Source organism: Eriocheir sinensis, chromosome 64 (genome assembly GCF_024679095.1).
Source record: "Eriocheir sinensis breed Jianghai 21 chromosome 64, ASM2467909v1, whole genome shotgun sequence".
NCBI classification, from domain to species: Eukaryota; Metazoa; Arthropoda; class Malacostraca; order Decapoda; family Varunidae; genus Eriocheir; species Eriocheir sinensis.
In genome coordinates, this window is record NC_066572.1 from 6,902,512 (window position 1) to 6,919,309 (window position 16,798).

The following is a 16,798-nucleotide window of genomic DNA, read 5'->3' on the forward strand; positions in this document are numbered from 1 at the left end:
AGTCTCGACCTAACACACACACGTGAATCCAGGTTAATCACTCGCCTTTCGAGACGGGGCGAGTAGTAGGTTGTTACATCACCTCCCTGTGATGAAACAATGACACGCTAGTTTTCTTTGCAAAGCGCAGGAGAAGGATTTAGGTGAAGAATGACCTGTTTCACATGTGTACTGCTTCAGTAGCTTCCATGTAATATGATTGGAGAACACCTAAACTTGCGCGGGGAGCCGGTGGCTGAGTGGTTAGCACGCCGGCGCCGAGTCGCAGGAGGACGCGGGTTCGAGGCCCTCCCGCCGCCACAGCAGGGATTTTTCAGTCACCACCAAGTGGGCTAAGACTACCCACACGCTGTCCTGAAGACCATTATCAACCCGGGTTCTAGGTTCGTTCTCAAAAGAGAGGCTCAAAGATGAGCTTCGGGGGGGCAGCATGAGCCAAGCAAGATAGTGCCACTAAAAACACTTGCCTGTGCCATAACGTGCTGGGGCCGACCATCAAGCCACACCAAGAAAAGCCTACCGGCACCATAATCCGAAACGTTAAAGAAAAGAAAATTATATATATATATATATATATATATATATATATATATATATATATATATATATATATATATATATGTGTGTGTGTGTGTGTGTGTGTGTGTGTGTAATTCACCACGGCCTGATCGTGAGTTGGACTCGTAATCGCCAGCAGGTACAATCGTGGGACACAAGTGTTGACACACTGTCCACTGAGTTTCGTTCGCCGGCCCCGACTTTAAAATATATACACCGCATGGAAAGAGGCTAATGTTCAGATATGTCATTACATACACACTCTCCATAATTTATTAGATATGAATTTGTCAGTTGTGCACACTGATAACAAGTTTTTAATTCGCGGACGAAAATGTCTCTTTACATTTCGTTCAAATTTAGTCAAGGACAGCTGAAGTTGTTTACAACGCTATTATGCATTTGAATAAATGTTGTATTCATTCCTGCAACGTCCTCGCTAAGAAAATACGACGAAAACATTGATAACGTGCACAAATATTCTGATATGGTCTAAAAATATATAATGATACCACCATTTAACTCTCGCTTGACAATGTTATGCAATGACGTCATCGACCATGCCAGGCGGCGCATTTAGGAAACTAGAAGGCTATTATGAATTGAACTGAAATACAAAGCTATTATTCTGCATTTAAGAATATTAAACGATTTGTTTGCATTTATGAAACTAGGCTATTACTTTGCATTTACGAATACTAAGTTATTATTATGCATTTAAGAATAGTAGGCTATTATTTGCAGTGACTTTTTCTCTTAAGAGAAATTCATCTCTCTCTCTCTCTCTCTCTCTCTCTCTCTCTCTCTCTCTCTCTCTCTCTCCAGAATGCACACTGGCGACCAAAGCCAAGCAAATATTTAGCTTATGGAATGCAGAAAATCTTATTACAGGGCGTGCACTAGTGGAAACAAGAGCATTCATAACAGATTTTTCTTAAAGAAACAACCGTCGTGCAGTTGATGCTCTCAGTTTCGTAAGAAAAATCCTTAAATAATATCTATCTCACACCCACACCCACTCTTTGATTCTTGAACACACCCACAGACACACATACATACGTCACATACCACTCGAATGTAGCTCTGCTGGATAGTTGCCGTCTTTCGCTAGCGGCGTCCGAAACATTTCCACGTCCCCAACAGTCCCACGACTGTACCCTCCAGACAGAGCAAGTGCCCATTTATTCGATCTCTGGGTACTGCCAGGACCTCACACACCACATACCCCATCCCCCTTGCTCAAGGGGGGACAGTAACCACTCCTAGTCAACTGAAAGAATCCGGCCTGAGTGGGTTCGAACCGCCGCCCTGTCAGACCGTGAAGCCTTGCAGCGCAGCGCTCAAACAGTTGCGCCATGAACAGGTGTGTGTGTGTGTGTATATATATATATATATATATATATATATATATATATATATATATATATATATATATATATATATATATATATATATATATATATATATATATATATATATATATATATATATATATATATATATATATATATATATATATATATATATATATATATATATATATATATATATATATATATATATATATATATATATATATATATATATATATATATATATATATATATATATATATATATATATATATATATATATATATATATATATATATATATATATATATATATATATATATATATATATATATATATATATATATATATATATATATATATATATATATATATATATATATATATATATATATATATATATATATTATATATATCGCCCGGACGGTGTGCATGGCCGCCGGCAGACCGCCTTAGTCTGTAAAGGTTAAATAAGGTTCTTATATCAAAAGCTGACGTCGGAACACGCAGTGACGGGTATAAGATTGATAAATTCAAGTTCACGGAAAGTTAGGTCAGAGCTTGTAGGAGGGACCTGACACTATTGTCAGTGACCTAAAACATCCATCTCAAATCATGATCTGCAGGTTCATAGCTCGGCGCGGTACAGCTACACCACAAAGGCTCTGTACAGAGAAGGAAATGAGGGCAGAAATTAATGTTATTTAGAGAAAAAAGAAAAAAACTAAGCAGAATGTGAAAACTGCGTCGACGAGGAAATCCAGAATGAACAACAAAAAAAGGAATTATGTGAAGGAGGAATAGAATATCCCCAAAGAGTGAGCTGAATTTACAGATAACCTTGTTATCAGATAACAGATAAAACAGTATTATCGCTGGCGTCATCACACACACACACACACGCACACGTACACAGTTGGCGACGACATTTTGCCGTAGAAGGAGGTATCAGTGCAAACTCCGCCACAAGAGTTCAAGAAGGCAAAAAAAATAAAAAAATGGGAAAGAAAGTCCCATTGAAGTCTGGGGGCAACACGGAACAAATCCATCAATCGCCAGCGTTGACGCCTCAGCAACAGCCACTGTTCCCGCTACAACAACAACAACAACAACAATTGCCTTTTTTGGGTTCTGTTCAACAAGCACCGCAGCAACCACACCAACAACCACCATTACAAGGAACGCCATGGTCTCTGCCACCATCACAACCAACACAACAGTTTCAGCTGCCACAGAAATATTCGCTTCAGGATGATTTCAGTAACCATCACCAAACAGTCCATCGACATGACCCACAGCACCCAGGCTACATCACCCAAGATGGGTTTCCACATCAGCAAATTCAGCCCATTGGAGGCTCCGTACATAATTTTGAATTGCCTCCAGAGCATCAGCAACATCATCAACAACAACAACTACAACAACAACAACAACAACAATTACATAATGAACAGTCATTTCAACAAGCACAGCTACAGCTACAACAGGTAATAATAACTTGTATTTTTTTTCGGTAGAGGATCTATTGCAAGGGAAAATATATAAGCCAGCAAAGTTGCAGCTCCTAAAAGGGTGATGACAAAAGAAGCAAAACATTATTACAATTTTAGTTGCAGTGGCGTGCTGCCGCTCCCTCCTAAAGAACGTAACTTTTAGGAAGAAACTCGGAGCAAGGAAGTCTGGTCCAGAGTCTTCAAGTGTAGGGGAGAAAAGTAAAGACAGTAAGAGCTGAGTTACATTTGGTATTTCTATTTTCTTTAATCACCTATCGTTGCGAACAGCCACCATAAGCACTATTGCCGCCAGGATCTCGGCTCCTACCTGTGGGATTTATTATTGACAGCAATGTTTAATGTGGAAAAAAAGAAAATTATGAAATTATTGTTGCTTTTTTTCTATTGGGTTGAGAAAGAAAGAGAGAATATTAAAATTGCAAAACATCTAACGTAGAAAAAATATTCATTCAAATTTAATGCTGGTCGTCTGCTTCTGTGTCTGACCAATTCTGTCTGAATATTCTGTGAACCGATGGAATTCCTCCAGGGATAATTGACCTGATGATTGGCCTTTACTCTGAGACTGAGAGTGCTGTGAAAGGTGGGCAACACATTTCTGCATGGCTTTCTCCCTGTTAATTTCAAGAGGCAGGGATGCGTCTTTCCCTCATCACTTTTCAACACTTGCATGGCCTGGGTACTAGGCAAAGCTGTTATTCAAAGTCGTTGTGAAGCATTTGTTGCCGACATAAAGGTCACTGACCTTGTGGTTGATGAAAATGCTTTTACTTCTCGCGCTATCGCTGGAGGTCCTGGTGTTGGCTGGCTCGACGACAAACTTGGAATCGAGCTCTCATAAAATTCTTCGAGCTGGTAAAACTACATTGCCAAGAGGGGCTACATGCCAAATTACAGCCTTCTAGAGACAACAGCAATGCCACACTAGACAAAAACGGCAAAGTGTCTGGAGTTCGTCAAAATCGCTCTCAAAAGGTTTTACGTTTCGAGCTCTAGCGACGAAACTACTGGGAGTAGGGAAATGTTATGCATCATATTGGAAAGCACATTGGGAGGGCTAAGTTATTTGTTAAATAGGTCTTTTGCAATTCTCAAAACATGAGTGGGTTTCAAGGCTGGGAACTCAAAAATAGTTTTTTTCAGTCGTTTTTTGAGAATTTATTCGATTTGTTACCCTTTCAAGTCGGTTTATGAGCCCGGTCGCTTTTTAAAAAGATATAGCCCTTTTATGTTGCCGTCGATTGATACCAAAAACATTTCTGTAGCCCCAGAAATAAGGGAGTTATGGCGATTCGCGCCAAAGCGGTTGATTTTCCAAAATTCGCGGCTTAATGACAGGGCTGGGGCAAGTGTCCGTCCATAGCGTAGGGTTCAGTGATATGTCGTATACGATAGCTACATTCAAGAAATAGATGAAGTCATATATTGTGAATTTAGTTGAATTTAGGTTTATAGGAACTGCCTTGAATTAGCTTACCGGTCTCTTGCAAACTCTTTATTACTTATTCATTCATTTATTTTATAGCAGGAAAGGCAGGTCAAGGGCAAAAACGAAAACAACAACATAAAAAAGCCCGCTAGAATTTGTGCTTAGGCTCTTGTGTTCTTCGGGTAGGCGGTGGCTGAGTGGTTAGCGTGTTGAGTTCACATTCACCCCGCCATAGACAACGACTGTTCGAATCCCCACGCTATCACCTGGGATCATTCAGTCACCGCCGAGTGGCCTAAGACTACCCACATGCTGTCCAGAAGACCACCCATCAACCTGGACTCTAGAAGAAACCGTACAGTGAATCAAGAATGAGTTCCGGGGGGCAGAATGAGCCAAACTTAACTGGCGCCACTATAAAAATTGCCTGCGCCATAACGGGTTTGGGCCGACCATCTGTTCCCTGAAGAAAGCCTACCGGCGCTATAGGCGGGGATGTAAAAAAAAAATGTAAAGTCACTGCAAAACTCGTAAACTTCATAACTCTGTAAGCTATATTGAGGTAAATACACACCCATGGTCCTCAAATCACGCCAGATCCTGTAAACTACATTTTTTTTCACTCACATCAGTGGCCGCAAACTTCATCTAGTACACTCTGACCCTAAATTTACAGCAAATTAAATGTTTCCCTTCTCCTTTGCCTGACTCCTTTCTCCCACGGCCAGACCGTCCCACAGGAGCCCCCGCAGTGCCTCTACAACCAACCTCTCTCGACATGCCAACTGCCCGCATACCAGCAAGACAACCAACCCAAGGGCGGTTCCTGGGGCAAAGGTGGAGGGGGCTCCGTGTCTCTCTCCCCCGCTAAAATGGACTGGCCTTTCAACCTCGTGGATGAAACAAGCCTAAGTGCCATTACCAGCCTAGAGCCGCTGAGCGTGAAGCGTCAGCGTGTGGATCCTCCCGTGGTCGCCTACCCAGAAAGAAGCAGATTTGAGGGAGACTGTCAGTTCCGGGTCGACATTCCTGGAACGGGACGAAAGCTGCTTGTGGTATGTACTTATGGTTGTGGTGTGTCCATGAAATATTAATAATAATAATAATAATAATAATAATAATAATAATAATAATAATAATAATAATGATAATAGAAGGTTATATTAAGTTTCGTTAAGCTGAAAATTTACTGAAAATGAATAGTAGTAGTAGTAGTAGTAGTAGTAATTTCAGTATTAGTATTAGAAGTAGTAGTAATTGCAGTAGTAGTAGAAGCAGTAGTGGTAGTAGTAGTAGTAGTAGTAGTAGTAGTAGTAGTCGTAGTCGTAGTAGTAGTAGTCGTAGTAGTCGTAGTAGTAGTTGTAGTAGTAGTCGTAGTAGTAGTAGTAGTAGTAGTAGTAACTGCAGTAAAATTAGAAGTAGAAGTAGCAAGTAGCAACAGTAATAGCAGCAGCAGTAGCAGTAGTAGTAGTAGTAGTAGTAGTAGTAGTGTAGGCGGTGGCCGAACTGGTAGCGTACTGGGCCCACATTCACCGCGTGATGGACGACGCGGGTTCGAATCCCCACGCTCCCACCTCGGATTTTTCAGTCACCGCCGAGTGGCTTAAAACTTCCCACATGCTGTACTGAAGACCACCCATCAACCCGGACTCTAGAGGAAACCGTCCAAGCGAATCAAGAAGGAGTACCGGGGGGCAGCATGAGCCAAGAGAAGATGGCGCCACTAAAAACATTTGCCTGCGCCATGACGGGCTGGGCCGACTACCATCCAGGCCCCTCAAGAGAGCCTACCGGCGCTATAGGCGTTCATGTAAAAAAATAAAATAGTAATAGTAGTAGCAACTGCAGCAGCACCAGCAAAAACAACAGTATCTGTAGTGTAACCTGCAGTAATAGTAGCAGCAGGTATACATAACTCTCTCTCTCTCTCTCTCTCTCTCTCTCTCTCTCTCTCTCTCTCTCTCTCTCTCTCTCACACACACACACACACACACACACTCTCTCTCTCTCTCTCTCTCTCTCTCTCTCTCTCTCTCTCTCTCTCTCTCTCTCTCTCTCTCTCACACACACACACACACACCTCAAGAGGGATGTGGTGTTCCCAAGTGTTCATCTCTGTGACAACGAAATACGGCAGTTCAGTTCAGCTAAAGTAGTAGGGCTTGTCATTACCTCAAGTCTAAATTGGCATGACCACGTGGACCACATAATCACTCAGGCATCCAAAAGACTTTTTATACTGTTCCGAGCAAGTTCCTTCTGAGCAACAGAGGACCAGCTAATTTCCCTGTACTGTCAGAGGATCCGACCCGTGCTGGAGTACGCATGCCCAGTATGGCATCCAGCCCTCACTGCCGCACAGCGAACTGCTTTGGAATCCGTACAGAAGAGTGTGTCGCATCATCCTTGGCCACTACTATCGCAGCTACACCGGCACGCTGACAAGGTTTGGACTTCCTAGGCTGGATGAAAGAAGAGAGCAGCTCACCCTCGGGTTTGGGAAGAAGCTGTTGAAATCGGCGCATTCACACCTGCTTCCACAGCGAACAGCAACTCGTCGCCAGAGCATACACAGCAACAGGATGCCACCCGTCAGGTGCAGGACAGAGCGGTACCGAAACTCCACAATAGTGTTTTCGATCACGTGATCTCGTGACGTCATTTTAGTAAACAAACTCCCCACGTGGTCGGCCGTGAGACCTTCCGCTCGGACTTGTCTACGGACTTCCTTAGTTTTCAGGCCCAATGAAGTACTCTCGATACGAAAATTCACGTTTGGTGGTGGGCAGGACGATATGTGAACATAAATTAAAACTACACGTTTAATCAAGATTCATACGCCATCGAAAAGGAACAAATGTATTCAAGTAGTGAGGAACTGCCAGACATATCTGCTATTTTCTGGTTTCTTTACCCAACCCAGACCACAACATGAACAACACGAAGGTCCACAAGAGTCTGCAGACGTACACGCTTTTCACAGGTGTTTGATAGGTGAAGGAAGTGTGTGTTACAGCGAGTTCTCCACGTCAGCCAGCCATCAGCTGAGGCAGAACATGTAATAATAAAAATAATAATAATAATAATAACAATAATAATAATAAATGGTTTATTCATTTGTAGGCAGCCATAAGGCTGAAAATACACAAAAAACAATACAATGAGTTTCATGTGATGAGTAATGGGGGAAGTGGGGAAGGGTGATTGTGTGTGTGTGTGTGTGTGTGTGTGTGTGTGTGTGTGTGTGTGTTGGGCTGGAGGGGTCATGTGATCATGGAGGTGTTAATGACCCTCACAAGCGTCGGTATCGCACTAAGCCGATATCTGCCCGTGCGAGTTTTGACCGGGACGAGAATATCGTGGTGTCTTGTGGGTCTAGTGGGGGGAGGGAGGGCGGGTGGGAGTAGATCTCTATGACGGGGGTTGTGGAGGAGGGACTTGCCGAATTTGGTCAAGTTTGTCTGGTATCGGTCCTGTATGGTGAGCAGATTCAGCTGGGTGAAAGCGTTCTCGTAGTTAGTGTAAGAACTGCCCAGAATATGTCTGCATGCACGCTTTTGCACTCCCTCTAGTTGGCGTAGCTGGGTCTTGTTGATGGAGCAAGCCCAAGCAGGAGAGGCATAGAGGAGTCTGGGAAGGATGGAGGTGGTGTACAGGTCCTTAAGCGTCCTTTGGGGGGCTCCCAGTGCCTTCATGCGCCTCAGCATGAAAAGTTTGTTGGAAGCCGCCCTGATGATGGTGGTGACGTGTTTGCCCCAGCTCAGCTTGCTGTCCAGGGTGACTCCAAGTAGTTTGGTGGATTCAACCACCTGCAGCTGGTGAGGGCCAACCTCCAGGGCTGGCAGTGGGGTGGCAGTGGTGGAGGTGTAAAAATGCATCACCACCGTCTTGTTGGTGTTGATGGTGACGTGGTTGTCTTGCGTCCAGCTCTGCAGTCGGTCCAGAATGTGTTGTAGGGGCGTGTAGTCAGGGGCTGTGTTGCTGATGGAGATGCCCACTGAAGAATCATCCACGTACTTCCAGCGATGAGGGGCGTCTAACAGTGCATTGTTGATCAGAATAAGGAAACAAAGAGGCCCAATGCGCGTCCCGTGTGGCACCCCAGCAGAGAGGAGCTGGAGGGTGGAGGTGCAGCCCTGATGACGCCTGCAGCTTGGTGCCGGTGCGTCAGGAAATCCGCCAGCCAGGATGTCAGGTGGGAGGGCAGGCCGATGTTTATGGTCTTGGTGATGACAGTGGTGTGGTCAACCAGGTCGAAGTCTTTCCGAAAGTCAATAAAGGCGAGGGCAGAGGAAGTTTTTCTGGGTTCCAGGTTTTTAAGAATGAAATCAAGGAAACTAATGAGGCAGTGAGTTGTGGAGGAGGCTCTAACGTTGCCGAACTCCCTCTGATCAATTTTGTAATGAATAGTATCATATGCCCAGCTAAATACAAAGTCTTCACAGAGCAGGCTCGGGATTGGAGTGATGGCAATGGGTCTTAGTTCATTAAGTGAGGTGGGGTTGGTGACTTTGGGGATGGGAGTGACGAATGAGATTTTCCAATCTGTGGGGCATTTGCTGTGAGTGAGGGAGGCAAGGGGGGTAGCAAGTTCATAGGAAAACTCCTGATAAAGCTTTACGGGTAAATCTAGAGGTGTGGTAGACCTTTTGAGTTTGAGAGATCCGAGCTTTTCGGCAATTTGAAACTCTTCCACGGAGGGAGGATTTGACGGGGAGGGTAGGCGGGGAGGGAGGCAAGGTCTAGGGGGGAAAGGCTTTGACAGATAGAGGAGAACTGAAAGTTAATTAGTTCAGCTATCTCAAAGGGGGAGGAGCCACTGCAATTTCCCTGATGACTGTGTTGCGAAGGGCCCTGTATCTTGCTCGGTCCGTGTGGAAGGCGCGGTTCCTTTGGTGCATTAAGGCCTTAATCCTGGAGGTTATCCAAGGCAGGTCGGCTGGGTGGATGTGTTGTGTCTTGGTGGGGATGAAGCTGTGGTAGGCCTGATTGATGGTGGCGAGGTAGTTGTTCCACTTCTCCGTGACGTCACGAACGGTAAGGACCTGGACCCAAGGATAACCCACCAACCACTGCCCAAACTGCCTAATCTTGGAGTCAGGTGTCGGGCGGGTGGTCCTCTTGACCGTTTCGCACCTCTGTGAGATGGTGGGAGAGGGCGTCCATAGGACCGAGGCTTGATTGCTTCGGCCCAAGGGGGTGAGGGGCTGAGGGGAAGAGTACCAGTCCGTCAGGTCAGTGAGGATAAGGTCCAGCGTGTTCCTTTCGTGCGGGGGAAAATTAACAATTTGTGTGAGGCACAGGTGACTGGTAACGTCCGCATTGTCTAGTTCGTTGAAGTCCCCACACAACACGAACTTAGCGTCGGGTACCTAAAACGTGTAGCGTCCACTGTATTGATGAGATGGTTCATTAACGAAGGGCCGGAGGGAGAGCGGAGTGGATTGTACACTGCACATAGTATGATAGCGTCAACCTGGCGGGGGTGGCGGGAGGGGGTGGCTTTGATCCACATTGCCTCCACCTCATCGGGAACGTCCACATCGAGCACTGAGGGGTTCAAAGTGTTTCGGCACGTATGCGTCACCCGACATTTTGACCATCTTATTTTACTGTGTGCTTCCAAAACTTTTGCAAAGCTAACACTATTTCAGTTCATATGTTAACGACCATTGACACATTATAAATCTATCCCAACTAGAAAAATATATATGTGGTAATATTAACAAAAATGAAGACCCTAAGAGAGACATGCACACCACGCTTGTCCTTGCTCGGGGCTTTTAGTAAAATATACGAAGTAATCAATAATTACCTGTTATGAAGTGTCTTCCGCACACTTTCCAAAGGTCTGTTTTTAAAGTCTGGGCTCTGGGCACTCCCCCACACTTTTCAGAGGTCAGGATCGGAGGCTGCTGCTTTCCCTCGATAACTACCTGCGGTGATCATCACGAGTCGGCACTCTAAGAATGTCATGGAAAGAGACCAGGGTGTTTGTTGGACGTATTCCAACACCCAATCACGCAACAGAAGTGTGGCATCACTGTTCTTTCACCCACACCCATAAACATGCAAGCAGGATCCAAAGACAACCCAAGGATTTACTATAGTCTCCGTGAGACAACTCGTCCTCGCCTCAGTCGCCTATCGGCGTTACCGTGGTGACCGAGTTTGTTAAGGTCTCACGCTCCCATGATACACCGCGGCGTGACGTCAATCGAAAACACTCCATTCCTTATGTACACGAAAGCTGAACGAAAATTTGTATAGCGCCCTCTCATAATCAGTGCACACATTGGCAGACCTTTTTTTTATATAAGGTTTTTACTTTTTTATTTAAAAAAATACTTTTTACTTATTAATCTTTTTTTTTTATTTTTTTTTTAAGAAAATCATTTCACTTTTTTCTTAACTGTATCACCAAAATCTCAGTGCGCAAACGGTAACTCTAAAATTGATTCATTGTAAACCAAGATCTTTTCAGAAAGATGAAATCTCTCACGATTCTTTGTATTCTGCTTCTTGGTGAATAAACCTATTATTGTTATTATTATTATTGTTATTACACACACAGAGACCGGATGAGGGCGGGGAGGGCCGCTGGATCAACACGGAGAAGGGCCACATGATCACACTGGAGCTCACCCACACAGCAGAGTCCTCCGCTGCTTGCTTCCGCTTCCTGCTCGTCTACTCCAAGGACGCTGAGGCCTCTACTGCTGTCGTGCCCTGCGGGAACCACCGCCGCGAGGAGCGCCCCAGTAAGTTGCCGACGACATGACTTTGAAAAGATCTTGTTAAACTTCGAATTAGTATTTTTTAACGGTTATGTCGCTAATTAATACCATTTTGTGGACGGTGTTAGAAGCCGGGTGACAAGTGGCAATCTAAAATTTCCCAACCTCCGAAAAAAATCCAAGATCGACTCAAAAATCTCATGATTAAGAAACGGTAAATAACTGGCAGATAGCTGTTTTAAATGTGGTAGAATCTTTCTTATATTATTATTACTGAAAAAGTACACAAATATTCTCTCTCTCTCTCTCTCTCTCTCTCTCTCTCTCTCTGACAGTTTTTTTTCTTTGCCATCAGCCGATCGTGGCTATTAGGCCAGTTTAATAGTTCAGTGACTTTTTAAAAATGTATTTTAGGTTTTATATCTGTTTATTTAATTTTCAGTTTTATTTAACATCCTAAAGCATGCACACCACTCAACCATTCATAAATACATACAGTGCACACAGTGTTAGTATTGGGGCCTATCTGAAAGCTATGTTAGTAGGACAAGGGACATGGGGAAGGGGGTATATACATACAGTAATATGTATATTTACAATATTGGTATATAGCAATGTACACCATTCATACAGCATCCGTTACGTTCAGCCATTCACAGGCATGTGCTAAGAAATTTTAACCATTACCAAAAGACATGACGCAAATCATAACTCGCTGATCAAGTTGGTCTCCTTCACGAAAGTCATCCTCCGGCAGGTCTCATCTCCTCAGTGGGACCCCTAACCCCCTCTCACCCTACCCGTCAGGCATCCCCCCAGTCTAGCCCAACCTACGGAAGTGTGCAGACGTGTTGCTGTCTGCTCCCAGCACCAGTTCATCGTTGCCAACCCGGCTCTCCATACAGTCTTTCAGGCTTTGGTTTAGATTAATAGAGTTAGGTGTCCCTACTTCCCCTGTTGTCAGTTTTGTCAGTCATTAACTTCTCCCTTTAGGGATCAGGGTACTTGTCTCTGGTCCACCTATCTGGCCGCCCTCTCTTGGTAGCCTACGGAGATTGTCGCGCAGGGAGTCTGCGGGTGAGCACACCGTCCGACCTCCCTAGAGCACATTAGAGGTTAGCCCGATAACCCAGAAAATCCTCCAATTATTCCTCCCCTTTGCGTCCCACTCCTCCCCTGAACGAGAGGAGTGTACCTCCCCCACCTGAACGACCGCCACCACCTGAACGACCACCCCCGCATGAACGACCACTTCCACCCACCACCCGTTTGTTGACCCGCTTCACGCAAAGTTCCTCATCATTCATTCTGACGACATCAAACTTTCTAGTTTGAATGGATTCATCATAAAAAATGTCATTGACGGCCAGGCATGCGGAGTCAGTAATGTTAAGAAACTTGCCAGTGGGGACCTGCTCGTAGAAACATTCCTCCCCTCACAAGTACGTGACTTGGTGAAGCTTCGAATGTTTCACTGCTACAAGGTTGTTGTCTCGATTCCGGTGAACATGAATTCGTGTAAGGGTGTTGCCACCCATCCCAATTTCACTGACATGGAAGTGGATGACATCCTTAAGCAGATGAAGGATCAAGGCGTAATTGAAGCCCGCCACGTAACTCGCCTTGTCAGCTACAAGAGGATAAAGACCGCCACCGTTGTTTTCACCTTTGCCGGCTCTACTCTCCCTCAGAAAGTAGAAGTTGGCTACGAGAAGAAAGAATATAGACCGTACATCCCCAACTCCCTTCGTTGTTTCAAATGTCAGCTGAATGGACACCATGGAGGCGCTTGGCGTTCTCCGAAGTTTTTCTGTGCCATATGCGCCGGAAAGGGTCACAAGGTCGAGGAATGCGTATCCCTGACTGAAAAGTGCCGTAACCACCACCTCGCGGGACTGCCCCGCTTGGAAGGTAGACAAAGAGGTCTGCACAGTTAAGGCTACTGATGATATTTCTTACTTCGATGCAAGGAAGAAGGTGAAGGCTGTGCATGACACGCCAGCACCGAATGTTGCCTTCGCATCGGTGGTAAATGCCAAGCCCGAGATGCATTCTGTCTGTTTAAACTGACCCGACTCCGTCATCTCCACCCCCCTCTACCCACACACCTGCTTCTCTCACAGCTAACACTGCTGCCACCACCACAAACTCAACACCCAACACTAGCTCTGTCTCTACTACCACTGCTACTGATGACTCTACTACTACTACTGCTACTATTACTACTACTACTACTACTACTACTACTACCACTACTGACAATTCTTCCAACTACTCTAAAGCTGTCATCAGTCCTTCTGTCAAGTCGAAGGACGACAAGCGTGATTGCATTAACCTCACCACCCTCCAAAAAACTCGTGCTGCTGTCAGTGAGCCCGCAGGGGAGCGGCGTGGGCGAGACACTGCCTCCTCCCGAGGCAGGTCTACCTCACGCTCCCCTTCCTCGAGCTCCAGGGAGCTCGTGATAAATGAGCCCCTGGAGGTCTCCTCTGGTATTGACCAGAAGAGGTCCTCTGGCAGCCGCTCTCCCGGCGAAGGGAAGCGGCGACGCAAGAAACCTAAGAACACCGGCCAACCCCGCTCCTCTTAAACCATGGCTTTCACGGTACTTCAGTGGAATTGTAGAAGTTTGCGGAATAAAGAACATACTTTAGCACTGTTAATTATCTTACACAGGCCGTCCGTTAATTGTCTACAGGAGGCGAGACTTTAAGATCACCCTGACCCCAAGCTCTTAAACACTACAACTCGTGTAGAAGACACGTAGGTCACTGTGTTGTCGTGTACACCCACAAGACACTGCCACAAACAGAAGTGAATTTGAATTCTACTCTGGAAGCTGTCGCGTGCTGAGTAAGATTCAATGACACGTATCTGGCTATTTGTTCTCTGTACTGTCCACCTCATGGCCGCATTGATGATGGTGCACTCACTTCACTTTTAGACCAACTACCCCGCAATAGATTAGTTTTGGGCGATTTTAACGCACATCATCATCAATGGGGAAGTCTGAGGTGTGATGGTCGCGGAGACCTAGTTGACATCCTGCTCCACACAAACCTCTGTCTTCTAAACGACGGAAGGGCGATTTCTTCACCAGCACAGAAGACGGAAAGCTCAAGGGCCAAAATAAGGAGGATACAGAAAAAGATCATGTCGCTGCTCCCCAATCTTTATCCTTTGATTATCTGTGTCTTGAATGCGTGCACGAAATTATATCGCCTTCCGGTATACCCCATTCACGGTGCCTGGCCAATGATGATAACAGTATAGCAAGTAGTACGCAGAAGTGAACAGGCGGCACTCGCGAGACCGTACGTTTCAGCTGCCAACTACGCACATTTCTTAAACTTCGTCGAGTTTTTTTTACCACGCCATAGCGCGCCGGTAGACGGTCGAGGCCTGATGGTGTTCGGGCCCCAGCCCGCCTGCGCGGCGCAGCCAAGTGTTTATAGTGGCGCCATTCTCTGCCCGCGCGTTCTCTGGAACTCGTTCTTCTGATTCAGCTGGACGGTTTCCTCTAGAGTCCGGGGTTGATGGGTGGTCTTCAGGACAGCAGCGGGAGAAGCCGGCCAGCCACTCGGCGGTGACTGAAAACCGAGGTGGTAACGTAGGGGATTCAGAACCCGCGTCGTCCATCACGCGGTGAATGTGGGCCCAACAGCGCTACTCACCTATACTACCTAAAACTCATTCTCCGCTCTCAAAAAGCAAACATGTACTCTCTTACAGAGAGAGAGAGAGAGAGAGAGAGAGAGAGAGAGAGAGAGAGAGAGAGAGGGAACAATATGGGGTGAAGGGAAAGAGTGGGAATACGCGTTGCTCTCAGTCCTGATTAAGGAGTGTGTGTGTGTGTGTGTGTGTGTGTCCTTGAAAAAAGCAACCTTTTTTCAGTCAGAAATTCAGCCTTAACAATAGGCGATAAGTATGATTTCTGATGATTTTACGCAGAAGACGTTAGAAGAAAACAAAAATGGAAACCAAAACAGAGAGAAGGATTAACTGACGACCAGTTTGCGAAATGATCACTTGACTCTGGTCTCAAGCCTTACAGGACCTTGGCGGAGAGAGAGAGAGAGAGAGAGAGAGAGAGAGAGAGAGAGAGAGAGGAGAGAGAGAGCAGGTGTTAACCATTGCACTTTAGCCACGACATCAAAAGGAAAACTAGACCAGCTGTAAAGTTAAAGTGCAGGTGCATACGCTATTCTTCTTACATGCTATCTTCTCCGTAGTTGACTGCTCTTTCGGCCCACCTCTTCAGATTCTTTACAGGAGAAAGCAGAGTAGCAGGGCTTTTTTTTATTATTTGTTTCCTTTTTGTGTGTGCCTTGTGCTGTCTCCTTTGCTGTAAAAAAATAGCTATGTGTGGCTTGGTCACAGTGAGTACTCATCTCCCGCACCGTTGACCCTTCCCAAAGGAAGCTTGTGGTAAGTGCAGAACCTGTTAGTTACCGGCACCATCTGAGGAGAGGGTGTTTAGCGTACAACAATTTTACACACTCCTAAGCAGGAAACAGCCTCAGCCCGGAAACCTTCCGGGCATTAAATGATGGTAAACATACCCAGTAGTGATGCTTGAAGTGTAAACTTGTGAAAAAAAGTATCTTTATCTTTTTGTATAATTTCAGGAATATTTTATTTGTATCTTTGGAGATCTGGAATAGAATTATTTATTATTTTATTTGTATCTTTAGATTCAGGAATAGAAGTATTTGTGTTGTATTTTTTAGATTCAGGAATAAAGTATTTGTATTTGTGTTGTATTTTTAGATCCTCGAACAAAAGTATTTGTATTTAATATTTGTATTTTTGATCAGTACAAAATATTTGTATTTAGATGTTATTTTTGGAATCCTGAACAAAGTATTTGTTTGTATTTGTATTTTGGAATCGAACAAAATATTATTGTATTTAACTGTTGTATTTTTGGAACCTTCTGAACAAAAAAATATTTGTATTTATATTTGTATTTTGGAATCCAACAAAAGCATGTTGTATTTACTTGCAACTTATAAAAATCATTATTTGTCCAACCCCACCTCACCCATCCTGAAAGTAATTGGGGGCCATGCAGAAGCTTCCTGTGTGGGCCACTTTCGGCCTCTTGCATGTTCTCCTATTCTTATGTTTTCTTACGTGGGTGGGGTCGCACTCTATTAAATCGTCAGGACAATCTTAAGTGTGTACACACAACAACTCAATCAGGTA

At 44.8% G+C, this 16,798-nt stretch overlaps 1 protein-coding gene across 1 annotated transcript; it reads left to right on the forward strand.

Moving 5' to 3' along the window:
• Nucleotides 1-2,806: 2,806 nt before the first annotated feature.
• Nucleotides 2,807-11,614, forward strand: LOC126987351 (trithorax group protein osa-like; the record flags this gene model as incomplete). The annotated part of the gene is given in 3 exon segments (XM_050844335.1): nucleotides 2,807-3,397; nucleotides 5,582-5,908; nucleotides 11,428-11,614. Coding segments are annotated over 3 exon segments (1,003 nt in total), but the record flags the coding sequence as incomplete, so codon positions are not given.
• Nucleotides 11,615-16,798: the final 5,184 nt, after the last annotated feature.